We start from the raw sequence: 18,524 nt of genomic DNA, 5'->3' as shown, positions 1-18,524 counted from the left end.
CTATCAAAACTCTTATAACTGTGCGATACAAGAGCCACACACAATTCAGTGTTGCTTTCTGTGAGAGGAATGATGTTCATATGTAGCCAATCCTGTGGTTAACAGTGAAAGTGTCACCTGCATTTCTGTAGGCTTGACGTACAACTTATTATGAGCTCAGTGAAAAAGGCATCGGGAAATCACTACATTCTTTCCTTTTTTGTTGTATGGGATTTATATCTCATACAAATTGCAACCTTGATATGGGATTCTTATAAAATAGCTGTGATTTTATTTTAGAGTGAATTGTGACTTATGTCAGGTAGCCTACAACCACTACAGTGATGGCACTTAAAATACATAATTAAGATATTGTAAAATAAGAATAAACCAAAACTGTTAATATCCAAGCTAGTAATAGCTTTATTTAATGTTCTACAGTTGTTCAAAATAGTCAAATATATACTATATACTCATTAGCAAATTACCAAGTAATAGTTCTGAAATTATAGTCGTTAATTATCCTGTAATTATGAGCGCTTTCTGAGCTCATTCTACTGGCAAAAAAAAGAAAAAAAAAAGTCAAATAAACTTGATTCCGGAAGTACTTCATTAGAAAACTACAGCTAGTAAAAGATTTTGCCCTGATCCTGGGCAAAGTGAAATAAAACCATACTGAAATTCTAGGAACTCAAATTAAGGGGTAAACTTATTATTTTAAGTTTAAATCAGTCTCTGATTTAAACAGTGACTGATTAAAATTCACAGTGATGTGAATTTTACTACTAACGAGGGATGGTTTACAAAATAGAAAAAAGACACAGTGTTCATGTTTTATAAATTTGCAGAAAAATGTTATCAGCTAATCAACCAGCTGCTACTAATTTTTCGAATTTGTTAATAAAACTGATAAAAACATGGTGGCTTATCAGATTTATAATATAGATGAAACAGGTCTAAATAATAAAATATTTCCACGTGAGACAGTTGATCAACAAGCAGAAGTAAGTACATCAGATCATAAATTGTCTAAAGACAGAATTACTGTTGAAGTTTGCTTGAATGCTTTGGGGTACAAAAGTACCACTTTTTGTTTTAGTAGTATTCCATTGAAAAATGTACAACTAATAAAAAGTTAACTATGATTTCTCTTTTTGAGATGGGGTGAACTATGATAAGATTTTGTCATAATAATATTAAAACTAAATAAACCAAAAGCAGTCAAAAAATTCCAAGAATTGATATTAAACTTCAATCAGCTCCCCTCCTCCCAAAGTATTTTTTTGGTTCTTTACAAAAAGAAAGACAAAATGTTCAGTTAAAAATATGGAATAAATAAAAATATAGTTTTATTTGATTTTGGGGGAGTATTTTTTTTTTCAAATGGTAAGATAAGCATGTACATATAATGTATTGAGCTTAATATAAAGTGAGGTTATGTTTGCCACATTTTGAGAAAAATGACCCCCAAAGAAACTAATTCACCCAACCCCTGGAGATATTAACCCCAAAGTTTTACTAACAAATTGCCCTGTGGTAGGTCATTGTGCCAAATTTCATCAAGATTGGTTTATCTATTCAAAAGTTATTAAGCTTCAAATGCACCAACACATGTACATGCATTATATATAAATATTACCCCCTTCCCACTTTCTTTTTGTTTTTTAGAGTCCCTGGGTTATGAAACATTGAGAAACACAAAAAAAACCATACCTCAATTTTGAATGATTACTACACTTTCCTTTTAGCAGCACAGTTCAAGAAGTTCGTGAAACTTAATTTCAGTAAAATATGTTGTTTTTTCTTTAATTCTGCATTTTGAAATTCTCCAAGCAAGTGTATTTGTATTTTAATTTCTTCGAAGCAACAGTTTGATCAGTACAGGATTCAAAACTTTGTGTGATGAATGTAGGTTTCAAAACAATCGACCTACATCTTTAAAATATTACTTATAACTGGTTACCCATATGAAGTACGGATAAAAATATATTTTGCTTGGTTCTTAGCATTACCCAACAAAAGTGTATTTCATTTCTCATTTTTTTAATTTTTTAATTATTTTTATGTTTTTTAATCAAGTAACCAGAGGCATGCGCAGTCAGTCCTGTCACACGTACAATCACAGTGGATGTGATGGTTGAGTACACCATCGCATCCCTTAAAAACCCGAAAGTAGTTTTTAGTTATTTATCTGAAGGATATTTGCAAGCTTCAATCTAATTAATATTTCATTAAGTATACTCAAAAATGGGGAAAATTTATAATCAATGTTCAAATTGTTTACCTTTCTTCACCCCTTTCAACATTGAATTTCGAAAAAAACTTGAAATGTGTTTTTAAATATTCCCATGGAGATTTTACACCCCAAAAATGAAGCTGATATATTCATTTGTTACCAAGAAATTAAAAAAAAATAGTAATTTCATTTTTACTTCATTTTAACCCTTTTACCTCAGAATTTCAAAAAACCTTTTTAATGTGCACTTACATTGTACGAAGAACTTGTGTACAAACGTTTATCAGTTATCTTCAATAGTTTTTTCTTGGCCTTGTTGAAACGGTCAGTCAGTACAAGTTTCTTTATAGGTACAGTTGAATGGATTTTTTTTAAAAAACCTTTTATTATTTGTCTGTCCATTATCTCTCCAATGGTGCAAGAGTTTGCTGAGAATCTTACATCACTATTTTTATTTCTTAATTTTGTACATTTAATTATTCATTTTTTTTTTACTTATCATAAAACTGAAAGAATTACATAGCAAACAAATACTTAACATACTTCTACCTTTGATTGCTCAGTCTATAGTCTTCAATATGGGCCCGTGTGTTCCAAGTGCTCTGTACCCAAGAGCAGTGAAGCATTTGAGGATATTTAATGCCACCCTAATATTTTTAGATACTACAGTAAATTTAAATAAGTTTTAGATAATATACATTATTTTATACATAACTTTATAACAGTAACATTTAGTATATGGTTTAAAAATTACAACTTTCAGATAATCAGTTGTTGTACATTGAGGTTGCATAAGAAAAACCATCATTACTTAAGTTCTGCCAGCCTTTTTAAAAGACTGTACATGTGCCTTTATAGGACTGTAAACAAGGCTGACTGATAACTGAAGGTACAGTGTGCTGGAATAAGAGAAAAAAAGAAATTGAATTAAAGAAGAAAAAACTTTGTCCTTCAGCCTAAAACCAGAGAAGATGTAATTTCTGTTAGTTTTTATCTAGGAGTTTGAAGTCTTAAGCTATTGCATAGTTTGGCTGGTATAAATTCAACTGCAACAAGATGGGTGTTCCAGCCTTGAAACTTTGACTATTATGAGGGGCACTTTGAACAGATGGAATAGCTTATCAAGATGATATACTTATCCTTAATTTCGACCTGTTGTCAAAGTTGTACTTCTTCAAATCCATCTCCATCTTCTCCAATAGTGTGTTAATTATTTCTGTTGCCATGTCATTTCTTGGAACTGAAATGGCCTTTCCATCAGTTATCGCAGATCTTTTGTCTCCAGATTTACTTAACCCAAAAACAACCTATTTAAGCATTCACCATCAGTCATCTCTAGTATAACATCATTCTTCTGTAGTAGCAACTTGCCCTAGGTCTTCTTAAGTTAATTATTCCCAGATTTTAATAATTATTTTAAATAAATTTTCTGTTTTTTCAACTTAGGTTTTTATTTTCTTGCCTGTAGCATTATCCACATCCAATACTGCACTGCTAATTTCTATGCTGGTGATGCCATTTAGTGCCAGCACTGGTGATCAGTACAGAGTCAGATCTAGACATTTATTTTCTAACTTACTAGTAGCAGTGTTTTTCTGGGATTCACATGGAGCTATAGATAGTTCATATAATGTAGATGGTAAAAATAAACTAATATTGAAGCAGAGAATTGAAGTATGGATGATGCAGCCTACGCTGTTTAAATTGAGCATGTAATAAATTAAAAGAAATGGTTTTGATTGCTTTGCTAAGCTTACTTGAGAAATGTTTTCATAATTATATCAAAGATAATATTTAGTACAATGCAGTAAGAATTGGCATTATAAAACAAAAGGAGAAAAGTGACAATAAATGCTACACAGAGGAAAAAGGCAAAGTAATAATTACATAATGTGGATTGCACTATTGGTTTCATGGACACAAGACATTACTCACAAAACAATATATCACCTATTTGTTTTCTTGGGAGACATTTCTCACCCTAGTGCAAAATATCTAATGGCATTTTCATTCATACCAACAAATAATCATTCTTTATTTTTATTACAGGTATTTTATTTCTCATCATATGAAAATAAATATATCAGTATTAATATTTATCAGTATTTTTTAATATTCTTTCTTTACCAAGATATTTATTACTTGAAAAGCTGACGATATTAATAATACTGTGGTCACATCACACGATATCAATTACTTGAATTTGAGAGTTTATAAAAATAAAATCTTTTGCAATTTCTAAACAAATTGCATTCCTTTTTGAGTTTTACTATTATTTTAAGATATTATCAAATAGAGAAAAAAATAGGTACTGTTTTTTGAAATCTTTTAACTTTAACATCATTCTGATTTTCTTGACTGTAGAATGAATTTTGTAAGCCATAGTTAATGCTAATTAAAATTTTGTTAAATTTATTATTTGAAAGTGATTTTTTATTTTGCTTATTCTGTAACAATTTTTTATGCTATGTAAGAAGGCTATTTCTTGCTGGATGATAGAAGATAATTTTTTACATGTTTTTAGATATTTTAATAAGACCTATTTATATTTTAATATAGCCTATATTGAAGTAATATAAATCTTATAAATTAGTACAGTATCATTGTGCTCATTTCTCTGAAATAAGTAGTCATTTATTAATGACAATTAGTAATGTAATTATTACTAATTTGAATACTGAAATTGAGGAATTTCTTCCTATTTACTTTTTTTAGTTATAAAGATATGACTCAACTATTAAGTTATTTGGAATTTTTTTGAAAAACTGAGAAAAAGACCATTTCTGTGGAGAAGTTATATGATCCCAGCCTGTTATTAATCATCAATGTTCTGATTCAGAAATCATGTTCAAAGACAGAGAAATAAATGATGACATTTCAGATTTTAATGCAGTACAATTCATTGTATGTATTGTACATAAAACACTTGTAAATAAAAATTAAATGAAAATACACAACAAACTTTTAGTATTAAAATATTTAATTATAGACAGAAGTGTATAACTTCTATTAGAATTATTAACAGATTCCAAAAAATAAATACAGTATTATTATAGTATTGGTTTAGATCAATATGAATGGATTAACACTGTTAACAGTTGCACTTAACAACACTAATTCTCACGGTCAATGAAAAAATTACCCTGTGTCTTTGAACACAAGGATGTTTCCCTTTTAATTAGAGGCTAAAGCCCGAAATGATCTCTTAAATAAAAATCTCTAACTTGGGTACAGTTGGTATAGTTGGATAAGATGAAATGTAACACAAATCAAAAATACAAGCATGTACAAATGGCATTTTTTTTTTAGTTTTAAAAGTAGTAACAAAACATGGCTTCATTTATTAAATATTGCATGAATCAATTTAAAATAATGGTGAAGTTAGCAAAGCTTTTCTTGTTTCTATGTCTCATAGATCCAAAGATATGGTTTAATAACATTCAAATGGTTAAAGATACCTACCTGAAATTTTAGAGAATACAGTAATAGAATGGGCTGGCATTTGTAAAATTTTTAATGCAATTGGTTAAGTTTTTAATAACAAGTGATCAAAGAAGAGCTATATGACAAAAACCTCAAAAAAGTAGTTCATTTTTTCCTTCTGATAACTTATTAAAAAATTAGTTATACTGCAAGTTTCTAACAACTATTACAAAAAAAAAAAACAAAATCAAAAGGGTGATGTAATATCTTTTTTTAAATCAATTAGACAGTTTTATTTCTACAAAGCCTCAACACAAACTTGAGAGCACATACTTTCTGTGCAGATTAACTGATATATGATAGGAAATCAAGATTAACACACACAGGAAGATGAAGCTCTCTGTATTTTAAACACTGGTAAACAAAACATTTCACAATATTTTTTTTATCAGTGATTCTCAACCTTTTTAGTTCCACAACCATAAAAAAGTAAATAAATATATATATATAATGAATATTTTGCGATTTCCAACCCCAACTCAAAGAAACCTAGTTAAAACTATTTAGCTGCACTGATATCAACATGTATAAAGTGTATATAGCAATTTACTGTTCCAACTTGATGCTACTGGTAAATTTGTCTGCTTATACAATATTTGCTGAGAGAGCGTTGTTTGAACATGCACATGATACATTTGAACACATCATGCTCTCAGTAGTACAAAAGAGAAGTAAGGAATTGCAGAACATCAGTTTAGTTTTGAATGCAACATGTGCATCTACTGCCTTTTTTAAAAACTAATTTCATTGAAAATAATAATATTAATTGAGATTTCAGTTTTTTATGTGTGATCAAATGGCGTAACTGGTTTTTTTTTTCAATTAGATTTGTAAAAAATGGATAAATTTGTGGAAAAACAAATGAACCATCTACCTCAAGTATAATTGATTGGTAAAAGCTGACAAGACTGTACGTACAGATAGTTCACTATAGTTTTACCTCATTAAAGAAGTAAAGCCACATTTCATTGTTTGCTTTCAAGTTCTCTCCTCCAATAAAAGCATGAAGCCATGAAAATTAATTCAACACTTAACTAAACAGCAAGATCATAAAAGCAAACTTCTGTTTTTTTTTTTTATAAGAAATTTACATACTTTGATATATAAACAAGCTTCTATTTATAAATCAAGCCTTACTGATAAAAGTACACTTGAATCATCTAAGATGTCCAAACCCCATACAATTGCAGAAAACCTCATATTGCAATTGAATACGGTTAGTGTTTTAATAGGCATGGAAGAAGCAAAAAAATTGAAAAAATTTGCTTTCTAACGACACAGTATTAAGGTGAATTGATGACATGGCTGCCGATGTTTGCAATAGCCAATTCAACAAGTGAATTTTTTAGTATTTAATTTCATGAAACAACAGATGTGGTAAACATTTCTCAGTTCTTATATTTTTTGTGAGACATGAATGCAATAGAGACAGATCAATCAAAGAAAATATATTTTGCAAATCAACACCTGGTTATGAAACAGGACAATGTCATTTTGATATTTTTTATGAAGCTACTAAAAACTATAACATAGATTGGACCAAATGTATTGCAGTATGTAGTGATGGTGCAAAGGTGATAAAAGGTAAATGGATAAAAGTAAAACAGTGGATTTCTGAAGAAATTAAGATTGTTTTATACTAATGGCAGAATACTCCTACAAGTACTGAATCTTCCAATTCAATCTCCATTATTCCTTCACTACACCGATAAGCCCTCCAATCCAATCTGCTGCTGACATTAATGGCGACATCTCCCTGCACATCAGCACACCAATGACTTGGCAATAACATTTCTATTCAGCTTCAAGGTCACCAGAAAATCAACACCTCGACTTCTTGCCAACTCCCCCATAAGATCCTGGGAGAGAATGCTTCTGTTGGCATTTGATAATACCAATTTAATCATTCTTGTTCATGCTGCACAAGCCTCCGGTGCGGTGTTCTGTACTATCATAATTAATGCATCACTTTGGTTCACGACATTTCTTAATTTTATGTCCTTTGCCACCACAGTTGTAGCATAAATCAGTCCTGTTGGAACCCTAGCACTCAGTGCTCCTTCTCAGAGGTGGTCACGTCTATATCTTTAACATGGACAACCGTGCGTCTATCTCCACATGAGTGTAAATTTACTTACAAATCCGCAGCCTTGTCCCCCAGAGTAGCAGTGAACTGTCCTGCTTTCACAGCGCCCTTGATTCAGACCTGTAGTTTGTCATTTCAGCCTTTTCTTAATGAAAGGACCTCCCCTGCCTCGTTTCTCATGACGGAAGACTTAATGGTTTTTAATAAATCTTCATACGTCTTGCCCTGTGCTCACACAACCACCACATGGCTGTCCTAGATTAAAGGAGTCAACCACCTGACAGAGGCTGACCTTGACCTAGATTGTCTGCTCATCTCCACAGATCTTGGGATCACCACCACCACTGGACCATTGCCTTCCTTAAATAAATACACCAGAAGTTTCCTTATGCCAGAACCAATGGAACCAACCCAGTGTTTGTGTTACCACAAACACTGGGGACGCTGACTTAATCAGAATGCATCTAATTGATTTGAATATTACGGCAAGTGTCTCGGTTGCCAGCAGTGGAACTGAAGTAGTTATTAAATTTGTTGCGCTGAATTGGTGTCATCCCCCATGAGGGATGAAATGTCACATATAACACTGCCCTGTTTGAATCTGATATCTCAAGGGCTGTCTTCCTCATTTCTCCTTGAGCAACAATGTCACTCAAAAGTGGCAAAGTAGCAGGTCTTGTCGTTCTTAGTCAGATTTTTCACTTGTCTCACTCTGTTTATGATTGCATACAACCACCTACATGGGATTTAATCCAGAAGCTCTTCATCAGACATTTCACCTGCGAGGATATCTCTTAATTCTGGCTTCTTAACCGGCTCAGTCTGTGTCACCTATGTGATGACTGTCAATCCCATGCTGAAGTCTCTTGGTTGCTCAGTCTGGGTTTCAGTGCTTTTCACCATCCTTGAGTAGGCTAATTCACAGAATAACCTCATCACTACCTCTACGTCTCTATCCAAAATAGTGTAGGTACATTCTTTAATTTCCTTTTTTGTATTTACATTTTTCTGTATTAAAATTATCATTCTTCCTATTTCTTCTAGTAGATGATCCATGTCTAGATCATAGGGCACAGATCATCAGTAAGTGTTCATAGGGCCACATTTCTTGAAGTTGCGAATCCATCGTACAGGTCAATAGATCCTGATCCTGTTCTGAAGTTGACTGCACAGCAAGCAGTGATGGTAGTCATAAATTTGACAAGAAGGAATTCAGCTAAACCAAATGTATTGCAGAACATCATGAAACAAGAGACTGCCTACCTGCTGCTTGCAGGAAGAAGACACAAGCTGGCCTATTGATGGTCTCACCAAATAACACAGCTTCAGAGAGAAAAGGCAAAAACAAAGGCTCAGATAAATAGGTAGAGACACTTATGAAGCCACCGCACAGTGATATGTTGAGTGCCAAAGACTGTTAAACAGAGAGTTTAAAAAATCAAAAAATGAACACTGGCGAAAACTATGTAATGAATTGGATGAAGATCCATGGCGATCAGACCAACTGTATCATCACTAAATGGCTTGGTAGGCATCTGCCAGTTTTGATGAGCGCACAAGCCAAAGCTCAGATCACAGGACTCTTCCCCTGCAAACCAGAGAGTGTAATTGACATTATAGGCGTGAAAAAAGATTTACATTACATGAAATGACAGTGGCAGTGCAACAACTTTGTGATCAATGAAGCCCTGGCCCAAATAATATACCAGCGGCAGTGTTGAAGGGGCTAATCAAGCAAACCTCCTGGGAGATGGTAGAAGTAGCAAGCTATAAAGTCGAGAACACTACATTCTCCAGATGCTGGAAGGAGGCTAGGGTTGTCTTCTTGCTGAAAAACAAGAACACGGATGAAGTAATTGAATATCGACCATTGAGCCTCATCAAGAACATGGTGAAAGCCAAGGAAAGAATAAAGTTTCACCAACAGTAAACGAGCTTAATACTGGGGCAGGTATTCAGGCTAACAAATACGGATTCTGGAAGGGCCGATCAACACTACAGGCACTGTCTTGGGTTGTGAGTAGAGCCGCTGAAGTAAAGCAAGGAACCTGGTGGACTAGGGGAATTACTGCTCTTGATATCAGTAGATGTACGTAATGCATTTGGCTCTGTGCCTTGGAGCGTAATAATGTCAGCTCTCAAGAACAAGGGCATAAGTGAATATTTACATAGACAAGTGCGAGAGTATTTGTCGGAATGCTGGAATATGATGGATATGCAGGATGGGTGAATAAGTTTTCAATATTTTGGTGTAGTTTTGCAAGGGTTGGTGCTGGGACTTTTACTCTGGGTCCTGGCATATGACGGAGTGCTCGGTTTGCGATTGCCGAGGGCACAGAGACACTAACATATGCTGCTGATTTTGCCATTCTGGTTATTGGAAGGAAGAAAAATGAGATCAAACAGCAAGGCAATCAGGTGCTGCAGTTGTGAATGTGTGACCATGGTCTAAGGCTCCCTCCTAACAAATTTACATATATCACATTGACTGGGAGAATGAAGGTAAAACCCATAAACCTGCAGATAGAGGACCAAAGAATACAGGCTAGCAATAAAGTAAAATACTTAGGATTGCTGATTGACAAGGGATGTAAATTTACAGACCATATAGTAGTGAGTTGTAGAAACACTGAGAATATAATTAAAGGTCTGAGACTGTTGATGTTGCAGCGAGCTCAAAGAGCTTCGAAGTGACGATTATGTCAGCAGCTATATCCTTGTTGTATATCCTAGTTTGGGAATTAGCACTCAAGATAAAATGAAATCTGACCAGATTGCAGCACATACACAAGAGATTCCTGCTGGGAATAGTATCGGTGTATCGCACAGTATTATATGAGGCGCTGTGTGTCATTACTTCTGTACCCGCAATAGAGCTACAGGTGGCAGAAAGAACAGACATGTGTAGGGGGTGAAGATAAGACTGAGGCCTGAGAAAAGTGAACAGGAGTGGTCTCGCAGTGGACCAGGCAGGTCACTCCTGATATACGAGCATGGTGTAGTAGCAAGAATGCTGAAATAGATTTCTATCTTTCGCAAATTCTTACCGGACATGGTAATTTCGAGAGCTATAAGCATAGATTCAGGAGGAGAAATACACTGTGTATTGCATGTACTATCCGGAAGAAGATACTATTGAAGACACTGTTTTTCATTGTCCGGAATGGAGGGTGCAGAGGATGAGAGCAGGCATGGGGGACTTTACACCGGACATTCTGATCAATTATATGCTAGCGTCGGAAGATCATTGGAGATGGGTGCAGAAATTTTCATCAGAAATACTTCGGCTAAAAGACCAGGAGGGATGGAATCGAGGTTTTTAGCATATGGCTTGGGTGGATAGCCCCAGTCGTGAGGTCCAGTATGCTTAGATGTGTCGGCACCAATGAACGGCACCAAACTCCAAGGGAGAATGAATATAAGAAAAGACCCAGAACCGGTGGGGTGTGCTTAGGCACTTCCCATTAGAGAAAGCATCTAAAAAAAAATCCAACTGGCAAGCTGACCTGCCATGCCAGTAGGTGGGGAGGCTTGTTAGAGTAATGGACACTCCTCTGGGTTCGAGAAAAACCTACCAGTCAGACCGACCGAAGAGTTGAGGGAAAAAAGTGGCACTAATTGTATTATTATTGTTGTTTTTCCTGGTAGTACTAATTTTCATTACCCCAGTCCCTGCAATGATATTCTAATAAATATCATTTTATTTTGGCCTCTGAATGTGGAGCATAAACATTGAAATTAATGTTGAAGTCACTTAACTGATAACAAGAGTTCTATTACAAGATTCCATTTTTTGATTGAAGATCTTTTTCGAATGAAACATAACATAGTTGATTCAGAAATGTTTCATATAAGAAAGTCAGGATTCACATATTTTTTTTTTATTATATAAACTGCTATTTTGCATAGGATGCTGCCTGTGCAAAATAAAAATAACACAGGAGAGTTTTTTTTTTATATTCCTACTTGACATACCACAAAATATTTTCATGTACTTCACACCAAAAACTATTAACTCGGTAAGTAATTCTATGTTTCAACAGATAATAAAATCAACCAGATGTTTGTATAACAGAACAATATTAGTAAATCATTCATCGCCCAGGCTTTGTTGGGGTTTCTGAAGCTTTTTATGGCTACATTTTATCTTAATGTCATAATTTTTTATTTGCATTTGAAGCACTAAACCTTATATAAATACACTACATATAATATAATTAAATTGCATAAATAATACAGTTTAAAAATTGATCATTTTAATAACCGGTCAGTCAGAATCGAAAAATATTTGGTGGTGTATATGTTTACTAAGTAGAGATGTAAGATACTTAATTACTCTATGTATATAAGATACTTAATTTTCATTACATAATTTCTGAATAGCAGAAAATTCTGCCTTTTTAAACTAAATAAGCAAAATTAGCATGTAATCAAATTACATGCTAAATTAGCATTTATTAAATTATATTTTTTTAAATAGTACAGAACATAAACGGGTTGAAATTCTTCAAGCACACAGTATATTTAATTTTCACATAACAGCAGCTCATCATGTTGTAATTCTTTTACTGGAGCTTTATGCTTAATTACGTGAATCCAAAAGTAAAGGTAGTTAGTGAAACCCAATTACAAATTAGTGTACCTTAAGTAAAAAGAAGGTCTGATGTTATAATGTCAAATCCACACATTTTCATGAGTGCATATGAAAGTTTCTTTATAAGCAAGGTCCTATTGACCAGTGCTCTTTATTCTTAACTTAAAGTGATTTTCTATCCACATCAACACATACATCCAGGTTCATTTTCAAAAATATTTTCTTCATATATCTACTTTTCAGTAATTACTTTCTTCTTTACATGACTAATTTCTCAATCAATCACTCTTCCTTGTATTTTCTGTTAATTTAATTTTTGAAGAGTCTACACAGAACTTGCTCCCATTTTGCATTTTTTAAAAATATTGTGTTCATCCAACACTTGACACCCAAATTTTTTTTTAACCTTTATTTTCTACTAAACATCTTATCTCTTTACTAATTTCATTTTAAAGTCATCAATTGATTTTCTGCAATATCAGCATTTCTAGTTGTTATTTTAGTCTAGGCTTTCCGCTAATTTCTCTTTACTTGAAATATTATTTTTTAATTTTTCTTCATTCCCATTTTTTCATTATCTCTTAAAAATTTTACTTAAACTAAAATTGTAGTTACTATCCATGTTTGCATCCTGATAAGTTTTATAGTTTATAATTTTGTTTGGGCATCTCCGCCTAACCTTTGAATTCTTGAACCTACTATAATATTGTTGATACCTCTCTCTTATATTTACATTGGTGTCAACTGTTGTATCTAAATGAAAAATAACTAATAAATATTTACTGTATGTTTACAATATGTAATACCATATATATAGAATCATCAACAATTATGATAAGTGAATGTTCATATAAACCAAAACCATTTATTGTAATCACACTCTAACGATTCTGTTATTTCATTTTTATATTCACTTGGTTTTTAAAATGAGAAATTTCTTCATACCTGCTACTAATTCTCCTCTATTACAGTAACCCAAATTTTGTAAAATTTTCTTCTGGTGTTTTAAATACATAGTTATTATTTTGATTTTCTAAATTATTTAATTACAAATTCCCATTTTATGTACATTTGTATTTTAAAAATAATTTTTTTTAATATTTTTAGATAGTGACACTAATGCAAAAATAAATATTATTAGAATTTTTAGCAGCAAATGATTATTTTTGAAATACTATATTTGGCTCCTTAAGAATGCAGCAGGAATTCACTTTTCCATATATACCAGGTATGGGGGTCTTGCTATTCTTGGGAATGGCTTAATCTGATTACAGCATAAAAAAAGAAACAAATAAAAGATCCCACTCAACATTCATACTTATACAGTTTTATTATCTTTAAAATAGTTTCTTTTTTATAAAATAGCAAATAATAATTTATACAGATTAATCAGTTATAACAATATGGTACAATATAGTTGAAATTCTAACAATGTGATTGCTAGAATATGATCTCTTTCTAACACAACAGTAGATGACCTGCTACCGAGTAAATACATCTGTATTTCTGAAACTGGAGTTATCTCTGTAAAAAAAAAGAAGTAAATAAATAAATAGAAATAATTATTTCTTTACAAAAGATTCTTACTATTTGTAGGACTTTTTTTAAAAAGATAATTCAAAAAATCTCTTGTATTTCTTTGTTTTTTCATGTTCAAGAAAACATTCAATCTGGAGATTGAGACGGAATTTGTATAATGAAGTCAATTTTGGAATTCAATCTATAAACAGAATGAATGAATGTAATTGTTTAATATTATACTTGCTTTAGTGAAATATATATATTGGTTATATACTACAAAAAAAAAAAATTTTTCCCAGTTTCATCCTCTTAAGGTTAAAGGGAAAAATAAAATATGCTTTACATACTTTTGTACCACCAATGCTAATTTTTAAAAATTTCTGTTCAATGCATTAAAAATCCACAGAATTATGGAACCCATAATGATCCCTTTTTCTATTTTGGGTCACATGCAAAAAATCTTGTTTAGATGTAATTCCCACTTTTGTTTTCCACCTCTACATCTTCCTGAACTTTCTTATATAACTCATTCATTAATAACTTAATTTACAATTTCTTCTTTCCTTTTTTCCTGTTTAGTCTCTGGTAATTACCATTCAGATAATACTTCAGTAATAAAGTACTCAGTTTTCTTTCTGACTCCTTATTTTGAAAGATATCCTTTCTTCATTTTTTAAATATTCTGCCTCAGATATATTCTAAATGTTTTATTATTACCTTAATTAGTAGTGGTTATACATATTAAAAGTTGTAAATGTTTTTAATAATATGGTTATTAATTTAATATGGTTTTAATTTATGGTTTCTTTATCAGCATCAACACATCCAATATCCCTTCCTTTAACTCCTTTTCTCCTACTCCAATCTACTTAACTTCTGATAGAAATATCATAAAATCCAGTAATCTTTTGTATTTCTGTTCAATGTCATAATTTTAACTGTTGCAGTTTAAACTAATTTCTTTCTTTGTCCAAATTCTTTCACTTTTCTGTTATTCATAACCTTTTTATAGTAACTTTTTTTTTCTGTAGATCACTAACCTGTCATTGTACCACAGAAGACAAAACTATAAATTATTTCTAAAGCATTTTCTAATCATGGTCCTAATTTACATATAACTTCCACAATTAGGTTATGATGAGCTCACTGCAATGAAAGGGGATTATTTTGCTACCAAATTTTGTCAAATACTACCATTAACAACATTCAGTTTCTCCACCACTGCTAATAAGAATGTGAGAGCTTGTTTTAGCAGTGGTCCTTACTTATTGCATTAAAAATTTAGTACTTTTTAAGGAGTACAGCAACAGTTCTCAGCCATACTTTGCAAAGCTTCAAGTTCCACACATTTCAACATCCTTGTAATATCTTTAATTATAAATGAATGTCTGTTTTTTTGCTTTTTGAACTACAATAACTATGGAATGAAAGTTCCCAGTTTCTCTATTCTATATATTTTCTAAATCATCCTTAGAGTTCCAAGCATGAAGAATCATCCAAGTTCTATTGATCTTTCAATAGTTTTCATCCTTTATAAGTGCATGAATATGTGTACCAATAAAAACACTAAGAATGAAGGGAATTTTAAGTCATTTAGTATATCAACAGTTACATTATATTCATCATGTGAAGTACAACTTCACAAAGCAATATTTATAGGTACAACATGATATATATTTTTTCACCAGTAATTATGGTAGGATTATTTTCAGGTTTTATATCTTTGTTAAATTAGTAATGGCATAAGGCTTTGGGTAAAGCAGTATAAAATACAGAAAATAAAATCTAAAGAATAAATTGCTCATTACTTTTCAAAAGAAGTTTTAATTTATGAAAATATATTTTTGGCCAATAACAGTTGATATTGGCCAAATATCAACTGTTAGAAGTCAGCTAATCCCTAAAATAATTCAAATACCTATATGCTATTTATCCCACTAGTTTTTCACACTTTTTCTATGCGATTCTCATAATTCTCTTAATTTATTTTAAGATAATTTTTTATATCTTATGCAACTCACCTTTAATCATGAAGGAAATAATACAGCAAAAAAAATTATAAAAACTTACTTGAGGCTATCAACATGTGTTTTATACTCTAGTATTGTATTTGGAGGTAAGTTCAGAACTCTTTTCAGTGTATCTTTTATTCTGGCAGTTGTAATTTGATCTGATGCAGTCTTGTTCCATACTGATATGATATCTTCCTGAATATAAAAAACACAAAATAACCACTCTTATAATATGAAACAAAATAACAGATATTATGCATCACCAGAAAAATATGAACTTGGCAACTGCTTCTCAAAATAAATAAATAAGCAAATCAACATAAAACATACAAGTAAAAAATGTAGTTTCACTTTTTTGAACAGTCAGAAAGTTGTTTGTTAATAATTAAAACAAAAAAAAAAGTAAAATAAAATCCAACCACACATTTGTGCAATAACAACTACGTGTATGTCCAAGGCAAGCAACAACAAAGTACTTCAGTACCTTCACTTATGTCGACAATGGGGCAATGGTCTTGCTCAGGAGCTTCTCTGTGGTGTACAAGATTGGCAGTCCTGACCTGGTTGCAGTAGTGATTTTTGGTTCAACTGTTTGCAATGGGGCTGGGAGGCATAACTGTGATCTGGTTTTGCTGAAGCTGGGTAGAGTGTGGGTGGGGTGTGCTCATCCCTCCTTCCAGAGCTCAGCCTACCCTCAAACCGGGTTGAGGATAGGCAGATGTGAGCTTGTTCGGCTAAAGTCTTGCATCACTCAGCATGAGTCAGTTACTTTGCCCCTTGGAAGGAATTGTCCCATAGGTAGGTAAGGGTATTGGAGGCCTTACTGCTATGTGTGAGCATTGGGATGTCAGTATAGGTAAGGCAATCCCTGACTAGCCTCTTCAGAAGTGAAGAAGGGGAAGGGTGCAAAATTTAGTACATCATGTGGGAAAAAAGGAGCAAACCAAGTTTCAACCAAAAGTTAGTGAAGTGATACAAAGATATTTGGTGATAAAGAAAAAGAAGGGGATTTTACCAAAGTAAGTCCTTTTGTAATTGCTCATGGAATCAGGAAGCAGCAGGACGACCTGTTAAGGAATCAAGAAAGACAGCAATAGAATTATTTGTTGTGACCGTCAACGACCTGCACTTGTCACGGCTACAGCAAAGAATTGCTGTAGACATTGAATTGCTGGGACTCATCGACATTGAAGTTGTCCCACATAATATTTTAAATACTTCCAAGGGTGTTGTTGTGATCAGGGACCTGGTGCAAAGAGGAAAAATCATTGAAAAGCTTCATCAACAAGGAGTTGTACATCAAAGCTTGAACACACGACTCAATGGAGAAGTCGTATCCTCCGCGTTGCATGTTCTGACGTTCAACCAACCTAAGTATCTGAGAAGATAAAAGCTGGCTTTTATTGATTAGATGTTTGTCATTCATCCCAACTTTGTTGAGGTATTTTGGGTATCAGAAATTTGGACACACAGCTGCATGATATACAAGGAAAGAAATCTGTGTGTGTGTGGTGAGCCATCGCACTCTGATGACCTGTGCAGGAACCCACTGGTGTGCATCAATTGCCATGGATAACATTCAGCAAGATTGTGTAACTGCCCAGTTTAAAAACAGAAGCAGTAATCTAGGAAGTGAAGACTGTGCAGAAGGTCAGCTACTACCATGTGAAGAAAACTGTGACTAGTAGATCGCCAAAGACTGCATCTTATGCTCAGGTTACTGCAGCTACCTTTAAAACAGGAAAAATTATATCAGAACTGGCACCAGCATTAGCAAAAATAGTTAAATGGACATCATTAATGAGAAATTGAAAACACCAGTAAAAGGAACAAGTTGTAAACTGCTATAGAAAGTAGCAGGTGTTACTAAAACAACAATTTATTCTAGGCCAAGGATTGGACCTTTAACCAGTTCTAAAGTGAAGCGAAATGAAGAGAAAGCTTAGGGAAATCCTGAACAAACTAAATCACAAGTTAAGTTCACATCAAGAGAATTACCATTCAGGAATCTGAGAAGCCAAAAGTAAAGATGGTAGAAGAAAAGGATTTTGAAAGACCAATAATCGAGTCTCCTAAAGCACACAGGCCGACAAGGCCTGTGTACTTTAGGAGGCTCCATTAAAGTACAGTGCCTGCTAAAGCAGGCACCATGCTTTAGTGTGGAATGCATCAAGTCTTGACTCTGATGCACTGCTGACTGCACCATTTCAGTTAGCAGCAGAAGATACTCTGGATCTATTACGGAGAATCAGAAGAATCCATCTCCGAGGCCTCCAACACCCTGGAGTTCAACATCAAGGAAGATGGAAAAAAGAAGAAAGAAAGGATGCCTATAAGTAAACCTAGGCAATACGAAGTTAGTTATATGATCTGATATAATTTTGTGATTTAACATTTTAATTTATTTTGTTAGTTTTTGACAACACTTACATAAAAATGATTTTATTTTAAGTATTTTTAAGTCGCAAGGGCCCTTTATACTGTTGTCATCTTATGTTTTCTTTGGGGTTTTTAATAACCTTTTGATGAATCTGTTTCTGTACGAACTGTCATGACATGGCTTGTCTACTGACTATGTTACTAGTGTTTTTAACAAGAAGGGGAAAGAAATTT

At 32.9% G+C, this 18,524-nt stretch overlaps 1 protein-coding gene across 4 annotated transcripts in view; it reads right to left on the bottom strand.

Annotated features, from left to right (window-relative positions):
* Positions 1 to 13,683: 13,683 nt before the first annotated feature.
* eIF4EHP (eukaryotic translation initiation factor 4E homologous protein) overlaps positions 13,684 to 18,524 on the bottom strand; it is a 57,664-nt gene continuing 52,823 nt past the window's right edge. For 3 of the 4 annotated variants that reach the window (XM_075382013.1, XM_075382009.1, XM_075382010.1), the window contains exons 5-6: positions 15,970 to 16,106; positions 13,684 to 13,902 (exon numbers count right to left, since the gene is read on the bottom strand). In XM_075382013.1, the coding sequence (XP_075238128.1) occupies positions 13,860 to 13,902; positions 15,970 to 16,106 (180 nt within the window). In that variant the 3' untranslated portion in view covers positions 13,684 to 13,859. Of the gene's footprint in view, positions 13,903 to 15,965; positions 16,107 to 18,524 lie in introns of those variants that run through there. The other variant, XM_075382011.1, reaches the window with a different exon arrangement.

Source organism: Lycorma delicatula, chromosome 1 (assembly GCF_047948215.1).
Source record: "Lycorma delicatula isolate Av1 chromosome 1, ASM4794821v1, whole genome shotgun sequence".
Lineage (NCBI taxonomy): Eukaryota > Metazoa > Arthropoda > Insecta > Hemiptera > Fulgoridae > Lycorma > Lycorma delicatula.
The sequence above is the reverse complement of the archived record's forward strand: the minus strand, read 5'-3'. Positions and strand labels throughout refer to the sequence as shown.